Here is a 27,468-nt window from a genome sequence, read left to right on the forward strand (position 1 = left end):
GTGTGTGTGTGTGTGTGTGTGTGTGTGTGTGTGTGTGTGTGTGTGTGTGTGTGTGTGTGTGTGTGTGTGTGTGTGTGTGTGTGTGTGTGTGTGTGTGTGTGTGTGTGTGTGTGTAATGGGCTCACAGTATTAATACTAGGGATGGGATTGATAAGAATTTCACGATTCCGATTCTGCTTATCGATCCGATTCCTTATCGATTCTCTTATCGATTCTCATTGGGTGAGAAAATAAGTACAAATGTGTTTGTTTGTATTAAATCTCTTTAATATCTGATCAGAAGTGCGTCTAGTATTAAATTGTACATTTTCAAATCAATTGGTCTAGACAAAAAAATATGTTTGGCCTTTTAAGCCCAAATGCCATCATTATGTGCCATAAAACTAAAAACACAGACTGAAAACAGCCTAATAAACCTAATAAACCGTTGGAACACACAAGACCGGAAACCATAGCAATGCCGGTAAACAAACCCCGAGAAGCCCAATCCCTATGAGAGCTCCCCACGCTACGGCCATCCGGAGGCGCACAGAGCTGTTGGCCATTATATTATATATACAATTATAATATATTATATACTATTATATATAGAGCTCCGGGAGTCGCAAACGGCAACAATCACTTTCTCCTCCATGCTGCAGTTCACCCCGGAGTTCGACGGTTGAACGCTGATTGGCTGTCATCACGCAAAATTCGCTTCAAAGTTGAAAAATATTTAAACTCGAGCGAATTTGTCGCGGCACAGATCCTCGTGAACGCGCTCCCTGTGCACAGCGGATGTGTGGCGCGACAATCAAAACTTGTCGCCGGTTTTCTCTCGTGAAAAATTCGCCCGATTCGCGTCTCTACGTTCACTTTGTATGGGATCTTGTCGCCCCGTCGCGTTTGGTGTGAACGCACAATGCGCTTCTTCTTCGGCGGCGCCATGTTTGCTGCGTTCTGAACCAAAACAAAGCCGCGTGTGTGTGACGTCATGACGCATTTGCCGCGACCGGAACCGATAAGCGGAATCGTTAAGCAGGCTTGCTAATGATTCCAAGGAATCGGTTGACTCGGCACCGGTTCTGAACAAGAACCGGTTCTCGATTCCCATCCCTAATTAATACGATGTGTGTGTGTGTGTGTGTGTGTGTGTGTGTGTGTGTGTGTGTGTGTGTGTGTGTGTGTGTGTGTGTGTGTGTGTGTGTGTGTGTGTGTGTGTGTGTGTGTGTGTGTGTGTGTGTGTGTGTGTGTAATGGGTTCACAGTATTAATACTGTGTGTGCGTGTGTGTGTGTGTGTGTGTGTGTTAGACCAGGGCTCTCAGAGCGAAGGACAGGGCGGCTCCGCATGAGAGCCCGAGGGCCAGGAAGAAGGTCATGAGGGCCCCGGCCGTCTCTGCGTCCTTCGCTGCCACCATCCTGCACACACACACACACACGGACACACGGACACACACACACACAGATAGAGAGATGGACAGACAGATGGACACACAAAGACAGAACCGTGAGCCAAGAGTTTAGACATTTGTGTGCGTGTCTGTGCATGTTTGTGGTTGGTTTGTGTGTGTGTATACCGTCTGTGTCCGTCTGCGTGTCTTTGCATGATTGTGTGTGTGTGTGTGTGTGTGTGTGTGTGTGTGTGTGTGTGTGTGTGTGTGTGTGTGTGTGTGTGTGTGTGTGTGTGTGTGTGTGTGTGTGTCTGCTTGTCTGTGTGTCGGCATGTGTGTGTCGGCTTGTCCGTGTGTGCGCATGTGTGTGTCTGTGCGTGTGCACTCACTGCGGTGCGTAGGTCATGGAGAGGCACACAAAGTATCCGCTGGAGAAGGCGAACAGCGCCATGATGACGGCGAAGGCCGCGTCGTGGGGGAAGTAGACGGGCAGCAGCCAGCGGCTCTGGACGTTGCACAGCATGATCAGCGGCACGAACACCACCCTGCAGCCCACCAGCACCGGGAACACCACTGAGTCCTTACGCGGCTGGGGGGAAGGGGGGGGGGGGGGGGGGGGGGGGGGGGGGGAGAGACGATGAGATGTACCTGAGTTAGCCCAGACGGGAGGCGCGGGAGTCCCGGCACTAAGTACAGGACAGTGATGGGGTGCTGCAGTAGCTCAACAACCGCAAGGTTGCTAGTTCGATCTCGGGCTCCTCCTAGCTGAGGCTCGAGGTGACCCTGAAGCAAGGCACCTCAGCTTAACCACTCCCGACGCCGCCGTCGGCGTGTGGATGGGTGCACCAATGGGTGAATGTTAGGCAACAGCCCTCTGGATAAAAGGGCAATACAAATGCCTATTTACCATTTATGATGGTGATAATTATCCCAAAAAATTAAAATTAGAAAATTATAAATAATACATTTCTAAGGAATACGAACAACAGACACAAATATAAAACACACAACACGTTATTTTCACTTAGAATATCTTTTTATAACCCGGGGGGAAATAGCCGCTCCTAATCTATATTGTCAGGCATCTGTGTGGCAAGAGACTGAAGTTCTGTGGCTGGGCTTTGATTTGCTGCTCCCAGCATGCACTGCGGTGTAGGGCATGATCTGCTGTGACCGCACAAATTGTCTGGAGAACCGCCAACTTTTTGGACCTTCATTGCGCAGTACACTCCAGCAGAGTGAGCGTCGCCACGTCAACTTCTTTGCCAGGAAAACTAAAGAAACGCTAATAATCGATACCAGTTATCCCTGCCTCACCATTCACCAAACCCATTGGAGGAGATGACAGCTTCATTATCTCGAATTTACGCCGGACAATAGCTCACTTCGAAACCGTAGACAAAAGGCTAAAGACTATCCGCCATCTGCACATAGTAAAGGACTTAATGTCCTCCAGCCCCTCCCACCGCTGCTGCCAGGCCAAAGTACCGCCATACCCTTCCTCTGTTGTTCTCCGAGCCCGAGAGAAGCCGGAGAAGCCGCAAAACCCGTCACGCACGCAGAACCGGCCCCGCCGAGTTCACACGCCTCCCCAGGCCACGCCTCTCTGAGCCCAGCTGCCACTCCAACAGCCACTCAACCGCCGCCTCGCCATCACAGCCGAGATTCGATTTCGCGTCGAGAGTCATGATTCTTCGCCACTGTGATTCCAAACTTAAAAAAAGGTATGCATGTTTCGTCTTTGGACCAAGGAAATGCCTCCTTGTGTTGAACAAGTTTAAACGTGTCTGAGGTGTTTCCCCCCGGGAACAACAAACAAACAAACCGACCGACCGACCCCCGTCCGCTTAGGGCTAATCAACCTCCTTAACAAGTGGGCCGAAAAGGAAAACCACTGGGGGTCATGGGCCACACAGAGTAAAACTACATCAATGAATCGCTACAAATAAATCATACTTAAAGTAGTGTTAACTTAATATATATAGTACTACTACATGGAATAAACTTGTCAGACGCATTCCTTCCTTCTTCACTTTTAAATCGTATCATTATAAAAGATTTCATTCTCACATATTTTGGACACGTATTTAGAATTCAACAATGTTGTTTGAATCATCACAAAACAGAACTACTGTACATATTAGACATTTTGAGCCAGTGAATCAGTGAGAAAGATTGCACTGCCTTGTTTGCCTCATCCTGAGACACATGCAGCTTCTCATAGGTCATCGAGCAACGTGCCCTTGTTCTGATGGCATTCATATGAGAAAAGCTAGACTCATACGTATCGGTTGAGCCAAACATTGTCAGAATAAGTGATGCCAGTTCCTGATTGTGGGGTACTGATACTGGCTAGTATCATCGGCTACACACAGAAACCTGATTTGCATGCAACTATGTTTCTCCTTTATTTTATTTATTTTTTGCATGCAACCTCTTGCGGGCCAGGAAAAAAATTAAGAGGGGCCGCATTTGGCCCACGGGCCGCTAGTTGAATAGGCCTGCGGTAAGGACTCACCCAGTGCACCCACGTGGTGACGGTACGGCCCAGCCAGTCGTTGACGTTGAACACCAGGAAGCAGCACACAGACAGGAAGTAGCGCTCTGGAGACAAAGAGGAGAGGAGGGGATCGATCAGCTGGGGCCCGACCGGTTCTTGGGGGGCATTCCTCATCCGGTTGAGCGGTGGCGGGGTAATTAGCCCCCCCGTGTTTCAGCGATCAACGTGGCTTCACCCTGCGCCCGTTTCTGGTTCAGGGTGCGAGAGGCCACAGAGATGGATTCCTTGGATTCTTTGGATTCTTTGTGTTGTAGTTTGGCGCTCTGTTAAAAAAAAAGTGTGTGTGTGTAGAGATAAGGGTGTGTGTGTGTAGAGTTGGATGTGTAGAGGTGGACGTGTGTGTGTGTGTGTGTGTGTGTGTGTGTGTGTGTAGAGAGGTAGGTGTGTGTGGAGAGAAGTGTAGAGGTGTGTGTGCGTATAGAGATGTGTAGAGCAGTGTGTATGTGTGTGTGTGTGTGTGTGTAGAGTGGTGTGTGTTTGTGTAGAGCTGTGTGTGTGTGTGTGTGTGTGCAGGCTCCTCACCCCAGGTGCCCTCGGGTGAGTATGTCCTGACGTCAGCGGCGACCGCGGGGAACACGGACAGCGTCACGGTGAAGACAAACGTCACGCAGAACGCCATCACCCAGATCTACACACACACACACACACACACACACACACACACACACACACACACACACACACACACACACACACACACACACACACACACACACACACACACACACACACACACACACACACACACACACACACAGATAGAGCAACAGCTATTCAATTAAGATAGAAAGTCACTTTAGATCAGATCTATAGTTAATAAACTGGGGGGAAAAAGCAAAAATAACAATCGTAAAGTCAAAAATACCTTGAACTTCATTTTCCCATACTAATCGCGCCAGGGAAAAACCCATATGGACTACTTAACCTATAAAACCTAGTGAGGACGGGCTTAGGCTCTGACCTTTCACCCAGAAAGCCCCTGTAATAAGAGGCCTCCCTCAAAATGGAACGCCACTTTCTATCCAAGTGTAACATAGAGAGGTGAATAGCCTTTAGGGTGAGGGAGGTCAGGATGTGAGGGCATGTGTTCTTTAATGCTTTTTCGGTCTTCTCTGTTTGATTAATGCGTTAATAGTTAACATTTCGCTAGTTGACCGTGGCTTGTAGCAGGGTATCTGCAGGCTTTTTAAGACCTTTTTAATACCAACTTGAATGAAATTTAAGACCTAAAACACGCAATGGTGGGGGTTGGCAACAGACGTGAGCCAACCTCGGACACGGACGTCTTCCAGCCAACTGTCCTTGAATTTGCAACTACCCATTGTCGCAGACTAGCTAGCAAGCACGCAGATAATTGTTTATATATGCAGCTAGTGTGGTAGAAATTAACCTTACATTCTATGTTAAACTATGATTATTATTAGGCCTACATATCATATATATACTTTAATGGTGGAAAAGAGCTGATCACCTTTAGCCTAGATGTTATGTGCCATGTGACACCAGTGAGTGGGTCCAGTCTATTCCCATCTGATGTATTCTCTGAAGACAATGCTAACATTCACACGTGTGCATCATCTCTGTTTGTATAAGGATAATATATGTTCTAAGGTCACATTGGGATCCAGAAGACATGAGAATATGCTGACATCCACACAGTATGACCCAGAAAAACATTCTATGCACATCAATATTTGATGAAAGTCCAACTTTGTATTGTGTAAGAATTGGGGATATAAGGAGCTGTCCGGGATTCATTCAGGAGTGTATTCGCGAATACCATTCGGCTTTGTTGTCTCTCGTTTGCGGGTGGCAATAAACTCTCCATCTATACTTGACCTGGACTCTCCGATTCCTCTTTGCTTATAGCTAGTTGAAGTGAATTAGATAAGTTGTTATTATTAATGCTACAACACTAGCAAGAAAGAAGCCTCTCTACATGTCTTTCCTGAAAAGTCCCACGAGAAAAAAAAAAAACTAAATAGTGCTGCCCCGACAAATTTAAGACCTTGAGTTACAGTATTTAAGACCAGCATGTGACATTTGTAACGAATTTAAGACTTTTTAAGGCCTTAAATTTAGAAACTTTTTTTTAATTTAAGACTTTTTAGGACTTATTAAGGACGCGCGGACTACTGCCATGCACATTTTGCGCTGCTAGGCAGCCTGGATTCCATGGATCCAATTTTCGCTTGAGATAGGGAACCAATCACAGAACGGGGGGGGACGGCAAGACGATGACGTCGTCTATGCGACACACCGAAGCATGTAGTTTACGGATCCAAAATGGCAGCAGACGCGTTACCTTACGATGCAGCATTAGATAGTGTTTTAAGTAGTTTAGAACGCAAGTTTATTTTGAAAAAAAGAGAAACTTTCGGCGTTAAACTCTTTCATTACCAAGAAGGATGTCTTTGCCCTGCTACCAACAGGCTTTGATTGGCTATGAGCTACGTACAGACTCACATGATAGACATTCGTAGTACCCAATAAACGGCTCCGGGCAATCGTAAACCACGCCTCAAATACAAGAAAATGTATGTGTGGTTCCTAGACCTCATCTCAACGTAGTTTGAGATGAGTTCTGGCGTTAGACAGGCTAGGGGTCTACGACAAAGATCCCGGATTGTGATTGGTTAAACTGATATTAACCGTTGTTTATTGCCGTTGGAATAAAATGTGCATCGAACAATCGCGTTTAAAATCTAGCTTTAGAGTTAGAACTGTAAAGGATTATGAACCATTGCTGAAGTTATTTATAGTGTTACTGTACGTTCACACCAAAAGCTGTTAAAGATGCAAAATCGCAGAATAGCTCAAAACGCAACGCTGTCGAAAATATTTACAGCTCATATCGCTCTTGCGATTTTGCTTTTCCATTTAAAGGGCGCTTTTTGCCTGCATGCTTGTAGTTGAGGCAAGTGCTGCTGCTGATGCCGAGACACAAAAACACAAGATAGTCATACGTTTAGTCAATAGAAAAAGAATAATAAGCATAAATATATGAAACACCGAATAAATAATTAATGGAGCGATTGATTATATGCTAGATTATAGCTTAGTTGATCGCTATCGCGCGTGCGTACGTGCGTTTGTGCGCGTAGTATTGTTTATTATGGAAAAGATCCGCTCAACGGGAGCATTTGTGCCAGGCAGACACACGGCAAACTGACAAATTAGAAATAGATTTTTGTGCGGTATCTCCCTGCTTCTGAAGTGCGCGGACATCTCCACCCACCGCTCGTCCGCTGGTTTCCATCAGCATTCCACTGTGCGACCATCCCTGTTCCGTAATGCGGATTGCGCATGCCCTCATACATTGTTGAAAATCATATGCTGGATGCTTTATTATTTTTATATGTGTTTTTTAGTTAATGATCGGGCTATTATAAGACCACGTTGGCTATGCATCGCGGACAAATACGAGGCCCTGCAATAGCCGCAATTATTCTCTCATGCACCATGATGAAGGAACAAATGTGTGGTAGGAACAAGGAAGTGAAGTTCTCGCCTATGTTTACTGGGACCCACGCCGGCGAGAGACATCCACATTCCGATTGGCTGGCGGTCATTTACAGCCGAAACGCTACGAGCTCATTTGCATAGAGTTGAGCTGTTTTCAACTCTCATTTACAGCTTTACAGCTTTAAAGCTATCGCTCAAGCATTTTATCACAAGCGTTTTATCACAATCGCTTTATCGCTCATGTCTAATAGAAAGTGAACGGGCGTTTATCGCTCAAAACGCTTTAGCTATAACTGTAGTTGTTAATATAGATCATTAGTTTGTTAATGTAGACTGAAAAAAGGATGACTGCATTGATGAACAATATTCACGCAGACATGTTACAATGATGTCACTCTGCGGCATGCGAATGAGCATGTTTCGCTTCTTTACTTCCCTAGATATTCGTCGGGTCCGACCCCCCGGGGGCATACTGGGAAGAGTAAAGTATGGTTTGTATCTTAATTCCTTCACCCTTTCATCTGTGTTTTTCCAGGAACTAAAAAGGCATTTAACCTAAATCGTTTGTTTCTGTTGTACTAGCTTAGGGGCCCGTAGCACAAGCAATGCATTGATGTGTGCCTACAATGAACCCTTAGAAATGGTAGACAGCGATCCTCTGTAGTAGTTTTAGTAGTAGTAGTAACTCATAGAGCTAGGCCTTAATCGTTCCAGTGTAAGAGGGTTACAACCCTTCCTGGGGCCACACATGCCAAGATCATCTGAGTAATGCTGCTTAAAGCCTTCGCCACCGAGTGGTTTGCCAACATATATCCCATGCAGCCCGGACCATCTCTTAAGAGAGCAGGAAGTAAACAGGAAGTGCCAGTCCAGTTCCTGTCATTAAAAGTTTATTAACCTTTTTTTGGATGAACGCAGACAGAAGGGCACACGAGGACACACTCTCGAAAACACATTTCATAATTCAATTAAACGCAGCCTAGATGTTAGGCCACTTTAACAATTACAACTTCCTTTGGGACTGTCGATTGCTGCTCTAACGGCCGAGACACCCATCAGCTATTAGAGGGTGAGTTGCGCTGTTAGAATATCAGTTTTGAGTTGATCGCAATCAGGGAATCTCCTCCCTGATTGGGTTTGGGAATCCATCCGGCCTGTCAACACTAGGTGCGAAAAATGCAAGACTTCCAAATTGCGGAGAGAATAATTTAGTTGAAAAATCCTGATGTCTTGTCTGCTCTCTCCCTCTCTTTATATAAAGAGAGGGAGAGAGAGAGAGAGGGAGAGAGCAGACAAGTCTGCTCTCTCCCTCTCTTTAGATAGATAGAGAGCAGACAAGTCTGCTCTCTCCCTCTCTTTAGATAGATAGAGAGCAGACAAGTCTGCTCTCTCCCTCTCTTTAGAGAGAGAGAGAGAGAGAGAGAGAGAGAGAGAGAGAGAGAGAGAGAGAGAGAGAGAGAGAGAGAGAGAGAGAAGACAAGGCATCAGGATTTTTCAACTCTTCCAGAATTGAATTGAATCGGCCTCAACGTGAACGACCCGGGCTCACCTTTTTGAAGACCTCCATGACGGAGGCCTTCTTGGGGTCGGTCCGGCCCTCGTCCAGGGTCACGGTGGCCTGCTTGGTGGGCTCCACGACCAGGACCATGTTGGTCTCCAGGGAGGCTCCCGGGTCCTCCGCCGCGGCACCGTTGGCCTGCACGCCGCCGTTAGCATTTAGCTTGCTCTTCTCCGTCAAACTGCTCTCTGGACACAGTAACAACATTTAATTAATGAATGAATTAAATATATCTATGTAGGTCTATATTAGATATAGATCTAGATAGATGCATACATCAAAAGATAAAGAATATATAGATTCTGTTTATGTTTGATGAGATACACCCCTATATCTACATATATACATCTATGTAGATATCTATACACATTTATGTATCTCGGACAAATGTACAGAATTCAGAGAGCTTAAGAACATCAGCATGAAAGACACAAACACTGAACCGACACGCTGCTTTACAAAACGCTGCCTGAAAAACTGAACTGAATATTACAACTCCACAGAAAACGGTCTCTAAGTGAGGTTGCGCTGGTGGGCGCAGAGAGGAGAACCATAGATGGGGGGTGGGGGGGGGGGGGGGGACAAACGGAGAGAAGAGGAGTGTACAATTCCCTCTCTCTCTCTGAATCCAGTCTGAATAATGGACCCCTGTGCAGAGGAAGGATACACATGCCGGAAGGAGGAACAAGAACCAAGACAAAAGGAAGCGAGTCAGCCCAGCAGGCGAGCCCAGCGCACGCCGCTGGGCTGTGGTCACGCCACGGAGGGGCCTTCTGCACGTGGGGCCCCCCCGGGGACGCTAACAGAGGAGGGCTGTGTCTGGACCGCCGCCTAATCAAATAAGCCTGAGTAAACACCGCTAACGGGATTAGCTCCCCAAACTCCACAGCCCGCTTGACCAAGCCGTTATGAATGAAAGTCAATTGGTTTTGGACCGTCGACTAGCTCAGACCATTGACTTTCTCGCGGCACACGCACGGTGTTTGGGGATTTTTTTGGATGTGGGTTCTCCACCTCAACAAGGGGAATTTATCAAACAAGCTGACGTTCGAAAACATAACTGAAATGTAGTCTCATTGTAAAAAGAAGCCGCTTTTACCGTCCAGTAGTTCATGGCTGGCGTCCGTCTCGTGTCGTCCACTTCTGTTTAGATAGTGCTGGGCAAACTCCTGCCACGACACACACACACACAAACACACAGACACACACACCCTTAATGATCATGTTAACTACGGTTTTCTTTTGTGTTTCTAATCAGCACATCGTCATTTTCTTTGTCATGTGTTGCAGGGCACTCCTCCTGTCCTGAATAAATATCATGCGAAGTCAAAAATATATTGGTTGTTAATGTGACTTAATTACGACAATATAACACTGTTTATGACATTGACATAGTCAAAAGGTTCTGTGCATTTGCTCAAGGTAATCTGCTACACTACCCTTATCTAATCATGCGGCTTTAATCCTTTTTTATGTTTTGGAATCACAGCACCGAGGCTTTCGGGTCCCCCGGGTGAGAGAGAGCAAAGCATTCTGGGAAATGTAGTGCCACTGACCAGGCGCGGCAGGAGCACGTAGCTGAGGAGGGTGACCAGCGTCCCGATGCAGGGCGTGATGAAGTACCCCAGCGCCGCCGTCTCAGAGTCGGCTTCACCTGGCAAACACACTCGCGTTACCGTGGAAACCACGGGACAGCCAGCTGTAACGATTTCCCATGCCCTTTTGGCTCCAGAATGGTGTGTGTGTGGTCAACTTCCTCCTCGCTGCTCGAAGGCATCCATCCAAATAGAGCTTGTGGCTAGGCGACCGTTTTGTTTCTTTTCAGTTGTTATTTTTAGTTAGTGCCATTGTGTGTGTACTAGGGATCGACCGATATATCGGTCGGCCGATATTATCGGCCGATATTCGCGTTTTTTACGTGTATCGGTATCGGCCGATACGCGGCTGATTTTCGCCGTTTTTTTTTTTTTTTTTTTTACTTGTTCTACCTCACCTGTTTTTAATATTTGTTAAATATTGTTCATCTACTTGTTCTTACTTGTTCTACTTCACCTGTTTTAACTATTTGTTAAATATTGTTTTTTATATTGAAGTTCAATAAATGTTCCTTTAAAAAAAAATAAAAAAAAATCGGCTCGAGAAAATCGGTATCGGTCGATCCCTAGTGTGTACAGCTGTGTGCCATAGGCTTAAACTAAAATGGGTTTGGACTAGGGCTGGACGACATGGCCAACATCTACATCACCTCGTACTTTTTCATAACCGTCATCGGATAATGTTTATTACAATATCAGTCAAGTAGTGTGTTAAGAGGGTATTCTTCCTCCCCCCCTAAAAGCACCTCCTCCCCCCACTTAGACCTTCAAACCCAACACTGACCGAACACGAGAGCTCGGTTATGCCTCTTTTCCACCGACGGTCCCCGCTCAGATCGCCACGGTTTAGTGCGGCAGACATGACGCACAGGGGCGTCTCCGCCCCCTGTGCGTCATGTGGACGTCTCCGCCCCTGTCACAGTCCGCGGCGTGCTGCTGCTCGCTGATCCTGCCGTGGTCAATCATCAATCACTACTGCTGACTGAACGGCTGATGCTAGTATTTTAAAGATCGCGGACGTCGCGCTCATCGTTGTTCGCCCAGTGAGCTGGTACTGTCGGTGGAAAGGGGCTTTAATGTTAGGATCTTCATGAACTAAGCTTAGAGTTGACATAAGATGGAGAGCTTCGGGACACAGCAAATGAACAGTGATCAGAGTTGCTTCAGAATACAACCAAATGAGCGAGGGCAATGAGCGATGCTGTATATGAACTGCACCAAAACATGCCCTTTTCTCACGCGCACACACACACACACACACACACACACACACACACACACACACACACACACACACACACACACACACACACACACACACACACACACACACACACACACACACACACACACACACACACACACACAAACACAGTGTCCTAGAAGCCTTGGACGCGGACATCAACATCCACTGATGCACACGCGATGAAATAGTGAAGTAAATGTCAGCAACGCGGAAGAAGGGGATTAGGACAAGTGGGTGTGCATTCTCAATACACTGATGTTTTGAAAAACGAAACATTAGAAAACCTGTTTGACTACTAAAACCTCAGACGTCATGTTATCCATAGCAGCCTGTAATCACGTAGCTATTCATTATCATTACTACTGGTGGTAGCATCTTCCATCTCCGATTTTATCAGGATTATTATTGGTACAGATATATCATCCACCTTCTCAGGACAAAGCCCTAAATGTATCTTTTTAACAGAGCACAAATACAAATGCAAGTGAACACAACATGTTTATTTGTTTCTGTTTTCCATGTTAACACTCTTTGTAAACACTGGTTATCCAAACAAGGACGTATACAAATAAACATGAATGAGTGGGTTTGTCTTAGAGCGTTTTGTGTTGCGTGCGTTGCGCGTGTGTTTGTGCGTGCGTGTGTCCCTTACTTGCGATGGCGAAGATCATGGCGAGCGCGGCGAAGGTGCCGGCGAGCCCCTGGCCGCTCATGAAGAAGCCGCTGTACTGCGGGGGCATCTGGCCCACCAGGCCGAACAGACTGCCCTGCACCACCGCCCCGAACGCTGGGGGGGTGGGGGGGGGGGAGACGGCGATGGGGGAGGGGGTGGGGGAGGTGGAGGGGGAGGAGACATGGTCAACCTCTGCTGGGATGACTCTCCTCGCTTAAACGGCGGCAAAATGCTCTGACTTCCAATCAGCCTAACTATTACCCCAAAGGTGCAGGATTCCTATGAAGCGCTTTATTTTCACTCCCTCATTTTATGGTTTACGTCGAGTTACGTCGAGAGATTTCTGTAAAGTGTGAGGACTGGACACTCCTTACTTGACACCTTACTTGACACTCAGGGTCACCTTACTTGACACTCAGGGTCACCTTACAAGTACAAACAGTACTAAGATAAAGAAAAAAAATAAAGAGAAAACATAATAAAACAGTGTACAAGAGAAAAGAGTAATGCAGCTGACTTCCAAGGGAGCAGGCTCATCTGAATAGATCCGTTTCCAGGTGAGGTTTGAAGGTGATAATGGAGCTGGAGGGTTGGATGTCATGAGGCAGAGAGTTTCAGAGGTGGGGGGCTGAGGTGATGATCCTCTTTAACCCATTTAAGCCGGGAAAGCATTGCCGCTGTTCTACCTTTAAAGCCGGGGGCGCTGTTGCGTCATTCTACCTTTAAGGACGGGAAAGCGTTTGCGTCGTTTTTCTGTAAAAGGGGGTTTTTTGCCCAAAGTGTCGGCCTCTGGGTCAATGAAATGCATCAGAATAGACACATATAGGTGTCAACTTGTTCCTCGTGAGTTTAGTTCAGAAATTTCTTCAAGCAAGTATGGCGGAATTTGAGACTGAAGACTTTTCTGACGGTAGCGATTTCGAGTTTCTCGGCTTCGAAGATGTTGATGAGGCCGAGTCCTTTGATGACGAATACGAACCGATTGACCGGGAATTATGGTTAAGGCACATGTTCGTGAATGACGACGAGGAAGAAGAAGTATGGAATGGGGCTATGGGAATGGGGCTGCTTGTGTTGCCGGTGCGAAGAGATTACTGGCGACAGAGTAAGAATCTCTTTCGGACGCAATTCGCCAGAAATATGTCCCGGGACAGATTTGCGGCCATCTGGAGGCAAGGACAATAGTAATACTTATTGATTGGGATGATGCTGTAATAAGTAATTACTACAGTTTATATGTAAGAGATGTATTACTGTCCCGGAGATGCGTAAAGCACCCGGGTGCGTAAAACCAGATAAGCTTCTCTGGAATGTCACTTATACTTATCAATAGTAATACTTATTGATTGTGATGATGCTGTAATAAGAAATGACGACAGTTTATATGTAAGAGATGTATTACTGTCCCGGAGATGCGTAAAGCACCCGTAAAACCAGATAAGCTTCTCTGGAATGTCACCACCAGTGGCGTAACAAGGCAACGACGGGCCCGTATGCAGGATGTTCAAGGCTCTTCCAAAGAATAGAGCTTCTTTGGATTTCACACCTAACTGCGATCTCCAGAACAATAAGGCCAAGGCTACTATACATTCCCAAATTATAGCCTGTATCTTTTAATTACGCTACTTCTTAGGATGGAATGCAATTGTATTTGTATTATGCATAATACTTTTATTCAGTAGTCATCACATACAAGTGCATGTAATTTAAAACGCAGACTGTTTACAGTTTTAGTCCCAGTCTGTTCCCCTTCCCATGTTTGTTATTATATACTTTATTACTTTCTTATATACTTATTTCACTTTATTATACTTTATTTTTTTTACAGTTTTGTGCTGTTCCTGCACTTTTACATATTTTTTTACTTTTTTATTTACTTTTCTACCTGTATGTAAATATTGTAAATATTTGTAAATAAAAACTCAAATTTCCCATGAAAGCCACAGGTGTCAGCTCTCAAATACTTTTTGAATTGTGTTCCTATCTGTTACAGGGGCTGAGAAATCAGTAATTTAGTAGGCGTTGACACAATTGCTGAATTTCTAGAAAAACTTCAGGTTTTGGGGGCTTTTCTGAAATCGCCTATAGGTTTTACAGGCATTTTTTCCAGGCGCTTTAGGCCTAAATGGGTTAAAGACATGCACGTTGATCCACCGATCAGGACTCGTCTTCAAAACACTGAGCTACTAAAGCTATTATGGGTGGTCGCTTACAGTTGATGAACCATATGGTGGCCATGGTGACGGAGAAGAAGCGGTCCATCCCCATGTCCACCTTGACCAGGATGGCTGTGAAGACGAAGAAGAAGAGGATGGCCACAAAGCTTCCCGCGATCCGCACCGCCTCCGATATCCTGGTGAAGAGCGCACGAGACTTCATCAATACATGGTTATAGACAACACATGAACCCGCGGTATCCTTCAGGAGAGCGCACGTGACTTCATCAATACATGGTCATAGACAACACATGAACACGCAGTACCCTTTTGGAGAGCGCACGTGACTTTATTAAAAAAAATAAATCTTACACAAACGCAGCGTACTTCATTAAAACATTCTCACGAGAACACACGTCACTTTATGCGTCGTATACTTTTTTTTTTGTAATAACATTTAAACAAACAGAGGGCGCTGCAGGAGAACATACGTAAAATGTTGTGGGAAAGGGAGTTGTTTGAATAGCTTCAGCAGATTACAACGTGTGGACGGAGCGGCGCTACGTCGTCCGTTTTCTGTTTGCCATTATTCTGCTATCATTGGTAGCAGTCCACCGCAAACAGGAGCTCACAATATACTTACGGAGATAAACCAGCCGCTCAAAAACCTTTATCATGGGACGGAAAATAAAACAACAAATTGGCCTTATTTGATGAAGATGAAGCAACATTTATTTCAGTTGACGTCCCGTTTATAATGGTCGTGGGGTAGGGTTGAAAGAAAAAAAGAAAAAATATATATATGAAAAAATAAATCATATAATTTCTCCTTTTGTCGTTTGCATTTTGTGTGTTTTCTTGTGTGTGAATGCCACAAACCCTTTCCTAGTGCACAGCGGACTGGAGCAGTTCCTCAAAATGAGCCTCGCCACGCACTGAACTGAGAACACATTGTAAACCCCCCCCCCCCCCCCCCCGCTTTCCCCGAGCTATCAAACCTGAACGGTGAGACGCCCTCATGACCCTCCACCCTTTACACCGAGCGGCGCGGTTATGTCCTGAACGATGAGGTGCGGTCGCTGTAGTAGTTAGGTGCGTCTCAGTTACGTACCCTTATGGTACGGCGGGGTTTAAGCCGGATGGCGATAGCCACGGCAGCTACGTGGCTATACACAGCTACGCATCGTGACCTCATAGCGGCCCGACACAGTGGAGCCTGCTAATGAATCCAAGGAGGAAGAAGAACGCAGCACAATGAACAAAGAGCAACAATGTAGGGCGTCCAAAAAGGACGGCAAAATTTTGCGCGACAATTTCTTCGATAAACAAAGTTTTCGCCGGTGTCCGAAAATACCTCGCGGGTACTGCGTTTGTTTGTTATTATCCCCCTGTCGCACGGAAGTGACGATTCTGTCGACCCATGGACAGACGGCGGCCCCCTTTCAGACCACTTGGTACCCCAACGGAGGAGGACTGAGAGATAGGTACGGCTTAAAGTCCGGACTGCGCCCGCTTTTGGCGGTGGAACCGAGTACCGTACCGCGCCACACCGCACTACACCGCCGGGTGGAAACGCGCCATTAGTGGTGTCTCCTCATAGGTCACAGACCCAACACTGCCCGAGGGGGGGTTTGGGGTGGGGGGGGGTACGCCTGGTGCGTACCTCTGGTAAAGGATGGAGTTGAGCAGGGTGAAGAGCAGCAGGGGCAGCTGGGAGAGCAGGGTCATCCAGTTGTTGAAGTAGTACTCCTTGCGGACCACCACCTCCCCGTCACTCCACTCTGTCGTGTTCAGGCGGCCCTGGAAATACTGGGGGGGGGGGGGGGGGGGGGGGGGTGGGGTTAGGTAAGGTAGAAGGGCGCAAAACATGTGTGTGCGTGTTTTTTAACCTCCATAGCCTCACATAGCAATGAAAGGAGGAACTTGTTCGGAAAAGTGCGTGCACGGATTTGGTTTCGACAAACACGCCCCCATACACACAAACACACACCCCCGCGGAAAGGTACCATGCACACACACACAAACACACACCCACTCACACACACATAGACACAGACACACAGACACACAGACTTAATTGACTCATGACTCGATGCTTTATGCAGCAGCAGCAGACCGTTACTGAAATACAACACACACTATTGACTCTGTGTCTTTAGACCAGGGACTACACAGTAAAACCTCCTAGTGTTTGTCTCAACACGTTTCACTGCCTCACTGATCTCCTTGAGGCAACGTGTCTGTTTACCGCTAGCTTGTGGTTCCTGCGGGCCCTTTGCAGGGGATTTCCTATCGCACGGCTTTCATATCTACCATCTAGTGACATCACAAGTGGGCGTGTCCCCCGCCCACATGCATGATGGGTAGATCAGCTGAGGTGTTATAGGAGGTAGAGGAGGAGGAGGTGGAATAGGAGGTGGAGGAAGTGGTGGGAGAGGAGCTGGAGGAGGAGGGGGTATAGGAGGTGGAGGAGGTGGTGGAGGAGGAGTTATAGGAGGTGGAGGAGGAAGTGTAATGGGAGGTTAAATGAGAGAAGGAGGAAGAGTAGGAGGAGTTGTAATAGGAGGTGGCGGAGGAGGTGTAATAGGAGGTGGAGGCAGTGCGACTGGGTGTCTCTTACCATGGAGGCGGTCATGAAGAAGTTCCATGGCAACAGTGTTCCCAAGCCCAGGATGAAGAAGATGATGCCCACCAGACCTCCTCTGAGGAAGAAGAGGAGGAGGAGGAGTGTTACATGCTACAGGAGGCCGGATGGTCTAATGGTAGGCATCCCCAACCCCTACATGCGTCTCATATCACTGCAATTCGGTTTGGTGTCCAGCTACTAATGAAATTGGGTACCATGGTTACAGCAACAAGCACTTGAGAACTGTGTCCTGACTCGTTGGAACCCGTTACAGTGGAGCCCAATGTGGGGCGAGTCAAGAATGGAACAATCGCCATTGGCCAGTGTCCTCAGACACCTGGCGCAAACAGCAGAGCTACAGACCCAGCTACAGCAGGCCCAGAACGAGGTCCTGGTGGAGCTGGCCCGCCCCTTGGGCGCCGACCGGGAGGCCATGCGGGAGCTACTCGGCTCCGGAAAACGCGGCGGGGTAGCCCGACCGGGTCAACAAATATATATCCCCAAAATGGGGGAGGCGGACGACCCAGAGGCCTTTCTGGAGACCTTCCGGGGGATGGCCGAGGTCTCAGAGTGGCCACCGCAGGAGTGGGCCCACCGTCTCCTGCCTCTGCTGACGGGAGAGGCCCAGCTCTCGGACCACAGCCTACCAGCGGCGGCCCAGAAGGACTTCAACATCGTCGACCAGGGCTATCCGGGACCGGTTGGGCCTAAACCCGGAGGAACATCGCCGCCGGTTCCGGGCCCTGGCCTTCACCGACGGCGACCGGGCCTTCACCTACGCCCAGCAGCTGCGGGACCAGGCGAGGAGGTGGCTGGACCCGGAACAAAACACACCGGAGGACACAGTTCTCAAGTGCAAATGGAGCGAACTCCCGTTTATTTCTCTTTCGGAGCAAACAAACACAATGTCAAATGCACAAAACGTTCTTTCCTTCCGGATCGTGCTCTCCCGACGCTCTCTCGGGCTCGCAGAGAGCGTCTTCCTTCTCTCTCTCCAACCCCCCACTGAGGCCCCGTTTACACGAAGTGAAAACGCAGATATTTTCTCACGGTTTGGCCTCTCATTTACACGAAAACGCTGTTTTTGTCACAGAAAACGATCATTTCTAAAAACTCTTTTAGGCAAGGCAAGGCAACTTTATTTATATAGCACTTTTCATACACAAGGCAGACTGAAAGTGCTTCACATATAAACATTGTCATACAATAAAATAAAATAATAGATAAGTAAAAGAAAACATGCAAGAAATGAGTAAAATAGAAAGTGCAATGTATTTAAGAGAAAATTAAATTGAAAGTTAAAAAGGCTTTTTAGTAAGTAAAATTGAAAGTGCAATGTATTTAAGATCAGATCAACAGTCTCTCTGGAACCCAAGTCGGGACTACAACCCGACCTAAAGGTACTTGGTCCTTTCTCTGGAACTCCAATCCAGATTCTAGGACTCTAACCCAGACAGAACTTGGAAACGTCTCCCACGGAGCTCGGTCTCAGAATTCCACCCACACACAAACTCAGGACTCTAACCTTTATACAAACAAACTCAGGACTCTAACCCTTATACAAATACAAACTCAGGACTCTAACCCTTATACAAATACAAACTCAGGACTCTAACCCTTACACAAATACAAACTCAGGACTCTAAAGGCCAATTTCCACTGGAATCGGCACGGAAGCGGCACGGCAGCGAATCGCTCGCCGAAAATAATAGAAACCATTCAAGTGAACGTAGGCTATTCCACTGGATACGGCACCGGCACGGCACGGAACCGTCCCCAAACCGGCACTTCGTTTACGATACTTGTCTCTTCTATTTCTGAAAGTTGCCGGTTCGCTGCCGTGTCTCAGAACACGACTACAGCCAATCAGTTTGCCTTTGCACATGAATATTCATGAGCTCACATCGATCCCTATGCAATTCACAGGGTATTTATATATTATACAGTCTATCTATGGTATGGTATCAATAGCTAATCAGTGGCAAAGAAGAAATGAAAGTCTGCGTCGATGCCTCGCAAGTCCAGTGTCGCGAGTGGACGTTGCCATGACATCTAGAAATCATAGGTCTACCGTATTTAATGGGTTATGTCATGTGTATGGTTGATTATAAGGTAGGCCTATGTATATATATATATTATAATGTATATTATAATATATATGGTTTCAATATAACTCGTGAATAATATTGTATGAATACTTATTATAATTATTCACGTCTTGAGCCATCTGTCGGAACGTGTCCGTGCCGCTTCCAGTGGGGATTGCAGTACGGAACACAGCCGCTTCGCTGCCGTGGCGCTTCCGTGCCGATTCCGGTGGAAATTGGCCTTAACCCTTATACAAATACAAACTCAGGACTCCAACCCTTATACAAACAAACTCAGGACTCTAACCCTTATACAACCTTTCTCTCTGGTATCAGATCATGTATTTTTCTGGTAAAAATAGAAAATAAAAGAGAAAGTTAAAAACGCATTTTAGTAAAATAAAGGTAAAGTATTTAAGATTTAGCAGAAAGCTAAAGCAAACATAAAAGTCTTCAATCTTGTTTTAAAGGTGCTTAGAGTTGGGGCAAGTCTTAAATCCTCAGGGAGTTTATTCCAGCTATTTGTTGCATAGTAACTAAATCCTGCTTTCCCATGTTTCGTGTTTACTCTGGGGATAATTAACAGATTGGTCTCAGAAGATCTTAGTGTTCTAGAAGGCTTATGTAGTGGAAGCATATCAGTTAACTATTTTGGGCCTAAACCATGTAGGGATTTATAGGTTAGCAACATGATTTTAAAATCAATTCTCTGACCTACAGGAAGCCAATGTAACGATTTAAGAATTGGTGTAATATGTTCAAATTTTTTGGTCTTTGTTAAAACTCTAGCAGCAGCATTCTGAACAAGCTGAAGCTTCCTTAGAGTTTGTTTTGGGAGACCTGTAGGGAGACCATTGCAGTAATCAAGCTTACTAATGATAAAGGCATGTACAAGTTTTTGTAAGTCTTCGGTGGACATGAGCCCTCTAAGTCTTGCTACATTTTTAAGGTGATAATATGCAGATTTTGTAACTGATTTGATGTGACTTTCGAAATGTAAATCAGAATCCATGATAACCCCTAGATTTCTGGCTTTGATTGAGGTTTTCAGGGACAGAGAGTGAAGGTGTTGGGTTACTTTAAGCCTTTCCGTTTTAGCACCAAATACAATTATCGCAGTTTTATCCTCATTTAGCTGAAGGAAATTTCGGCACATCCAGTCTTTCACTTGCTCAATGCACTGGCACAGCAGATCTATGGGCCGATAGTCATTTGGTGATAGCGATACATAGATTTGCGTGTCATCAGCATAGCAATGATGGTCAATATTGTTATTATGCATGATTTGCCCTAGTGGGAGCATGTAGATGTTGAATAAAGAGGGTCCCAAGATCGAACCTTGTTGGACTCCACACATCACGTTGGTTGATTCTGATACAAAGTCGCCAATGGAAATAAAGTAGTTCCTATTTTGTAGGTAGGATCTGAACCAATTTAAGACTGTGCCTGAAAGCCCCACCCAGTTTTCTAACCTGTCCAAAAGTATTGTATGGTCTACAGTGTCGAATGCAGCACTGAGGTCTAGTAGCATTAGTATTGAGGTTTTGCCAGAGTCTGTGTTAAGACGGATGTCGTTTACAACTTTAATGAGGGCGGTCGAAAATTTTAGGTTCTGAAACGTCACATTATGCGCCAGGAAATGCTTAACGTCATATGAGCGCCCTATGTTTACAGTTTGTTTGTTACAGGAAGACGCTCGTGTTATTCGTTGTTGTTGATTCTGAGGATTCTGATTGGCTTGCATGGCTTTATCCTTCTCCCTACACTGCCGCCCATAGGTTTGGCATAGTTATAATGTCCCAACGGCGTATTTATCCGTTTTGATGTAAACGACAACTTTTTTGAAAACGATGTTGTGTGCACAATGTTATTTTTGAAAACGGAGGGGGGGAAATATTCGTTTCTATAAATACCCTGCTACGTATAAACGTGGCCTTAAAGACAAGCAGGCACATAAATACACACTGCCTGATGGGGTCAGATTGCAGACACCTGTCGGCAATCAGACCCCATCACCCCAGCAGACCCGGTGCTCCATACTCCCCCTGCAGGCCAGACGCCGCCCCACCTCCACACTGAGAAAGCAAGTCGTTTCTGCCATTGTCCATAAATGGTCAAAACTGTCAGAAAAAGAGTCGGTAGAAACTGTGGTTGATTTGAGAGTAGTGCCCCGTACTTCGTGCCCACTGCACCGTCCGTCAAAGGACGTCGATTGGGGGAGCTTTCCAGGGTCGTCAGAGCCCGAGTATTGTCACAGTGCTTACATTGTCATACGCGATCTGATTGGATGACGGATCCTTCGCTGCCGAAAAAGTTGAAAATTTTTCAACATTTCGAACGGAGCGCACGGATCCACAATGCATTGCGCGTCCGTCCCCATTCAAAGTCAATGGGGATCAGTCACCGGACGGACGCAGTGGGCACGAGGCGTTAGACGCATCAGCGCGATGACGACAACAACAACAACAACAACAACAACAACAACTCACCGGTCCCGCGGTGCGTCAGCCTGGCCCTTCATTCCGTCCTAGAAGGTTCTGGAGAAGCTGCGGGAGGGAAAACAAAACCAAATCAGCGTCTCCAAACGTTCGGCCCCAAACTAGCTCAGAGTGTCGGCCCCTGAGCCTCCCAGCGCTCCCGGGCCAAAGCGCTACAGCTAGCTCTGAGCTAGACCATACAGACCAAGTGTACATTGTGGGAAAAACACATTCCTCCACAGGCTGGCGGGGAGACCCCACCTCGGCCTCTCCGCGTGCCGGCTCCCTACATCTAAGCCTTGGACGTAGGCTCGACTCACATGGGTGTCACATGGGGGGGTAATAGACCCCATGTCTATCGCACTAAACGTTCATACAGAGAGGACCGTATGACGTGATTAGGCACCTCTAGGATTAAAGAACGAGAATAGAATAAAATGAGGCAAAAACAATAAACGACTCTAGGCAAAAAATACAAAAAATAATAATTCTGGGAAAATGGAGAAACGTCCTGAAAGTGTATGCATTTATGAAAATAAATGAAAGGTGCATTATATATAAATGTACACTTGACTAATAACACGTCATTATACAAATTCGCTTGATTAAGTTTCTACAATGTACGAGGAAAGGTGACACGTTTCATGAAAGCAGAGGAACGACAAAGCAACCTTTTGCCTCCATGGATATTGGCAGCGATCTGTGTACTGGGTCATTGTACACCCAGGCAGTCCCATGCCCATTGAATACATCCAGACCTCCACAACCCAACCTTATCCAATCCAAAAGAGACCCAATGGCAACGCATTATATCCTATTCAAAACAGATTCTCCCATCAGACAGCCTCCACCTCATCGGCCTGCCTCGCCACACAACACACAGCTGTCCTAACACCACCCGGATACCCAAATACCCCTCCATTATTAATCATCTGTCCCGGAAATGACTCACACACTCTCTGCAGGAGTAGGCGCACTTCAGGGACTTGATGATGGCCTGTGGAAAAAAGTAATCCTTTTACTGGATGCTATTAACACAACTATCCATACTAGGTCAATCCATGCAGTCCACACACACACACACACTGAATTCCAACCTCATTTACCCTGATAATATAGATACTACCAGTTCACGGGCAGCCGACTCCCACATCGGCTTAGAATAGACCACACCCACAAACACCCACACACACGGTTTCCACGTCCCGGGGCTAGAGATCAGTGATTTAATGCTTAACAGTATGTCATTATTAACGCCATTAACCAAAGATAGATTAATTGACAATTAAAGTAGGCATATTTACTTTACTAGGCATCCTTGAACAAGATGACCAACCCTCACCCCTACTTCATCTTTCAAATAGGAATCACAGCACTTTGGATAAAAGCACCAACATGTAAGCTACTAAATAATAATATTAAATGGAAAATATCCTCCCACAATAATAGCCACTGATGCAGGTCACAAAAAATCCCTTCAGTTTGGCAGTAGCTTATCTGTTGGGATTCAACCATAACCCATGTCCTTCGGGGTTTAAAGGTTGCGTTTCACTGGGAAAAAAGGCTACTTTCATGGAGGGAACAACAAACAAACTTGAAGTTCCTTTTAATGGGTTGAACATACATGGTTTTCCAACTTTAGTTAACTCAAAACCAACCACCATTGTGGTTCTTAGCAGTCGGGCAGAACTAATGATCCTGTATGAGGAAATCATCAACTGAAAAAGTCACACTACAATGTAAACAAGGCACCATCTTTTTTTTACTTCCATTGAGCCGTTTGCGCATAAATTATATAACGTGTCTGACGTTGGCAAATAATGTGAGGTCGCCTAAACACTTAGAACTTGTGTGTGTTTACGAACAAAACAAACCCAATTATTCATTGTGACAAATATTGTCAGTGACAAATATCAAAATATTATACCTCAAATGGTAAGCAAACAAATATTCATATTTTGAACATTATGACAACCAAATTACAATGCGGGTTCAAGCTGGAATTCACAGAACCGGGTTCAAAGCATTTACATTTAGCAGAAACGTTCATTCAAATAATTTTACAATAAGTACAGTTCTAGAAAGAATATACATCGCCGTCAGTACAGTAGGGATGTTTATAGAACGAAGGGACAAGCACTAACAATTCTTAATTCTAAGTAGTATTCTTAAGTGCAAGGACATACGACATACGTGTGTGTGAGGGGTGTGGGGGAGGCTACGCAGAGTCTAGGGGTGCACTCACACTAGGCCATCTGGCCGTGGCCGTTTTCACACCTAACCGTGCTCAACTGGCCCCATTGTTCTCTGGCCTGCACTCACACTAGGCCATCTGGCCGTGGCCGTTGGCCGTCGCAACTGTGGCCTGGCCACGGTAGGCTCTTGTACATACGTCATCACGTCGTAACACGTCATCACCAAGCGTCCGCTGCATGGACCATAATAAAGTCTGCCGCCAGTCAGAGTTTTAACAACAATGGACAACAACACAGAGAACACAGTTCTTCACCAACTGTGCCTGAATAGCATCGTCTGCCCAAATGGCTAACAGACACTCGACTTCTCTATGGGACCAACGTGAACCAACAGTTGAACCGCTTGACGCCATGTTTACCGTTTAATGGGAAAGAAGGCTCGTCGCCTTTATTATGTCCATGGTTGTCTCATGGACTATATGTCATCCAGCTCAGGTTGCGTAGCCGTGCGTGTGCGCGTGTCGGCTCATTAGCATCTGTACCGTGGCGGCCCGTACCGTAGCAGCACACCTCTCCCAAGTGGCCAAGTTGGCCTGGCCTGGCCAGACTGGCCACACTGGCAGATTTGAGCACGGTTAGGTGTGAAAACGGCCACGGGCACGGCCAGATGGCCTAGTGTGAGTGCACCCTAGGTGAACCCTGAACACAGCATTCTGTGAACCTGAACAAGTTCCTTCAAGGCAAGGCAAAAAACAAGCTTTGACGATAGGGAAAGACAAACAGAGTTGTATTGCGCAATAACACTAAACCTCCCCCCCAAAAAATAAATAAAAAGATAAACTTTTGTAAGATTGTATCTTCTGACTCACATCTCACGAACAAACAGACTACTTGGGAGAGGAATTAAAAATCCGTAATCAAAAAAGTGCTTGTAACTAATGCTACTACCAGCTTTATCGATCTTACAAATATTGCTAGAAGGAGCCCGCTTCCCTCCCAGGGCTGACCAGTACGACGCTCCCCTGTCAGAGCCCAGAGCCGGGCTACAACTCATCCACCATCCTGCTGCACCTTGAATCACCAGGACCTCCGAGACCTGATCCGGCAGTGTGTCATCGTTTTCGTTTAAATTATTACCCCAAAAATGAAGTTTGATGGATTATATTGATTATAAATGTAGGACATCTCTAGCACCCCAGGCCACGCCATTATTTGGCGTATGTCTTCACATTAAAGAACAACAACAAGCCTAAAGAGTATGTGATGTTGAACGTTGGCTTCTTTGCCCTTCCCACTTGTCAACAGTTCACAGTTGACAGGTGAGGGCAGTGATGACTTGTAAAGGCAACATCCATCATGATACCAGACACAGAAAAGCCACCTTGTTGTGGAACCGATCGAATCAAGCAGAATCATAATGTTTTTTTTTTCATATATCAAACCGTTTGTTTCGGTTTGATATATATGACCAGACGTGTCGATTTATTGTAAGATTAGTTACAATTACTTTATATCTGGTGTTGAGGATTGTATTAATTAGAGTAAGATATTGGTTTAGACTCATGCTTCTTTCCCCCTCCCTGCAGATTCCCTTCTCTGACCCACTTTTAATGGATTAAGGCCCAATCCCATTTCTACCCCTTACCCTCCCTGCCAGACACCGGTCTCATCCCTCCACTACAATTGAGTTTGTCAAACTATTGATGTGTCATCTTCATCCTGTTCTCATCCTCCTCCCTGCCATACGTATGTCTCTAACCACCAACTGAGGGGTTGGTAATAAGATCAAATGCCCCTTCTTTTGTCGTACAGCTCAACAACAGACACCTATTTCTGACCCCCCTTTTAGTTGATTTAATGAATCCCCCTCGGAATAGGTGGCTGGTCCATCTTGCCCAGGTATCAAAAAAACAATCAGGTAATTATTGTAGGTAATTGAGAGCCCCACCCATGTCATATGCTTTATTATACTGTGTTTTGCGATGAATTGGGCACATCGATCATGGGAAGAATCATGGGAACAAGCATGGGACCTGAAGCAAGGAAGAATAATGGAAGAATACGCAGAATGGTGTGTTACCACTGAAAGACTCTGGTGATTGTGTTGGGTTGCATGAGCCAAGGAATAAGTGTTGAACAAAGTATTGACTCTGTGGTCTTTTTGGAAGAAAAAGGACTTGAAAACGGGCACCTTGATTTGAACTTCTTCTCAACTGATCGAATCAGCAGAAGGATAAAGATATTTGAGTGTCTATGTTTCGGTTTTATATGGGAACCTGTCAAATCAGACCTGTCAATTTATTGTAAAGATAACGAATTCATAAAGGCCAGAGCGAGAATAAATAAGAGTTGGATCCACGCAATTAGAATGACACATTATATTATATCTAGACCTCTATGTCTGACTATACTAAATCTACTTATTATTTTATCATGCCAAACATATTTTAAAGTACGTTATTTATTTTCAAAATGCTGTACAATTTTTTTTTCTCATATTATTATGATCATCCTAATGTTATGGCCAGTCTTGGAATTACATTGATCAAGGTTTCAAAACATGATCCATTTACTTTAGAATTCTACATCTATGAATCAGTGTTTACCATTCGAAATAAACAGAGATCCTTATGAATTGATGTACCGTGATTATGTTGTAAAACAAGAAGCAGTCTAGACTGCAGCATGCAAGACAGGCAACACGTCTGTAGCTATTGACACAACTCCATGCCAGCCATGTGCTCTCCACCACAGATGCCATGTTGAATCTCAACCAATAATAAATCGTTGATGTCGCATTTATAGGCCTTGATGAAGGCGGACTACCCTTTATACCCCACCAGAACACACGCGTGGCTATGGCTTGAACATGGGGCTGTGAAAGAAAACGACAGCAACGCACATATCTTTTAATCGTTTTATTGCAGTGGTTTACGGTTGAGGTGGCGTGGGGTGGGCTATGTTATATTGCGGTAATAACCAATGGGGCAGGTTGCGGTCCTTTCAGAGAGAGACACCCTAATAACACCTGCCGGTATCGGTGATACCCTCAAATGCTCCGAGACATTGGGGGGTCACGACTTAGAGGTTTGCACTATTGAAATGCGGTGGTCTCACAATACCAAGAGGTCCCACCAGCCCACTCGCCGAAGCTGTCCGGACAATGAAGAGCATCGGGACCACGTATTCATTAATAGCACTAACCTTTGAGAGGATCCGGGAGGGGTGTCGGTCACTGTGTTGTCATGTCGCGGTGTACACATCCAGGGTAACCTCGAACAAGAAAATAAAACGATACCGGGCTACAATAACATTAACAGAATCGGAAAAACCCGGGACGCGTTTGCATTCGGATAGCGAAGAGTGTTCTTCGCGCGTCGCACGTGTGGCGAGGGCGGTCATGTAGACTCTTCATTTTAATCGGCGACGTCCACGTAATCCATCGCGTAGCCGTAGTTG

The 27,468-nt window shown here is 46.0% G+C and overlaps 1 protein-coding gene across 2 annotated transcripts; it reads right to left on the minus strand.

Annotated features, from left to right (window-relative positions):
• On the minus strand, positions 1-27,468 carry LOC132475914 (equilibrative nucleoside transporter 2). 2 transcript variants are annotated; one of them, XM_060077303.1, is made up of 13 exons: positions 27,214-27,468; positions 21,827-21,883; positions 17,245-17,326; positions 16,288-16,433; positions 14,682-14,821; positions 12,448-12,582; positions 10,511-10,608; positions 10,054-10,123; positions 8,946-9,142; positions 4,454-4,559; positions 3,890-3,975; positions 1,761-1,960; positions 1-1,399 (listed from the first exon to the last, which is right to left on the minus strand). In XM_060077303.1, the coding sequence occupies exons 2-13, from the start codon at positions 21,856-21,858 to the stop codon at positions 1,288-1,290; spliced, it is 1,404 nt and encodes a 467-aa protein (XP_059933286.1). In that variant the 5' UTR covers positions 21,859-21,883; positions 27,214-27,468; the 3' UTR covers positions 1-1,287. The 2 variants fall into 2 exon arrangements, with proteins under 2 accessions (XP_059933286.1, XP_059933287.1); XM_060077304.1 differs by lacking the exon at positions 27,214-27,468 and adding an exon at positions 22,767-22,913.

The sequence above is a fragment of the Gadus macrocephalus genome, chromosome 17, assembly GCF_031168955.1.
Source record: "Gadus macrocephalus chromosome 17, ASM3116895v1".
In the NCBI taxonomy this organism is placed as follows: domain Eukaryota; kingdom Metazoa; phylum Chordata; class Actinopteri; order Gadiformes; family Gadidae; genus Gadus; species Gadus macrocephalus.

Excerpts from the sequence above, each read along its gene's own strand:
- LOC132475914 (XM_060077303.1), bottom strand. The coding sequence starts at position 21,858 with ATGAAGGGCCAGGCTGACGCACCGCGGGACCG. Across the intron at positions 12,583-14,681 it reads CACCATATGGTTCATCAACT|CGTTCGGGGCGGTGGTGCAG; the intron begins GTAAGCGACCAC and ends CCACCCCCCCAG. Across the intron at positions 10,609-12,447 it reads CATGATCTTCGCCATCGCAA|GTGAAGCCGACTCTGAGACG; the intron begins GTAAGGGACACA and ends TGTGTTTGCCAG.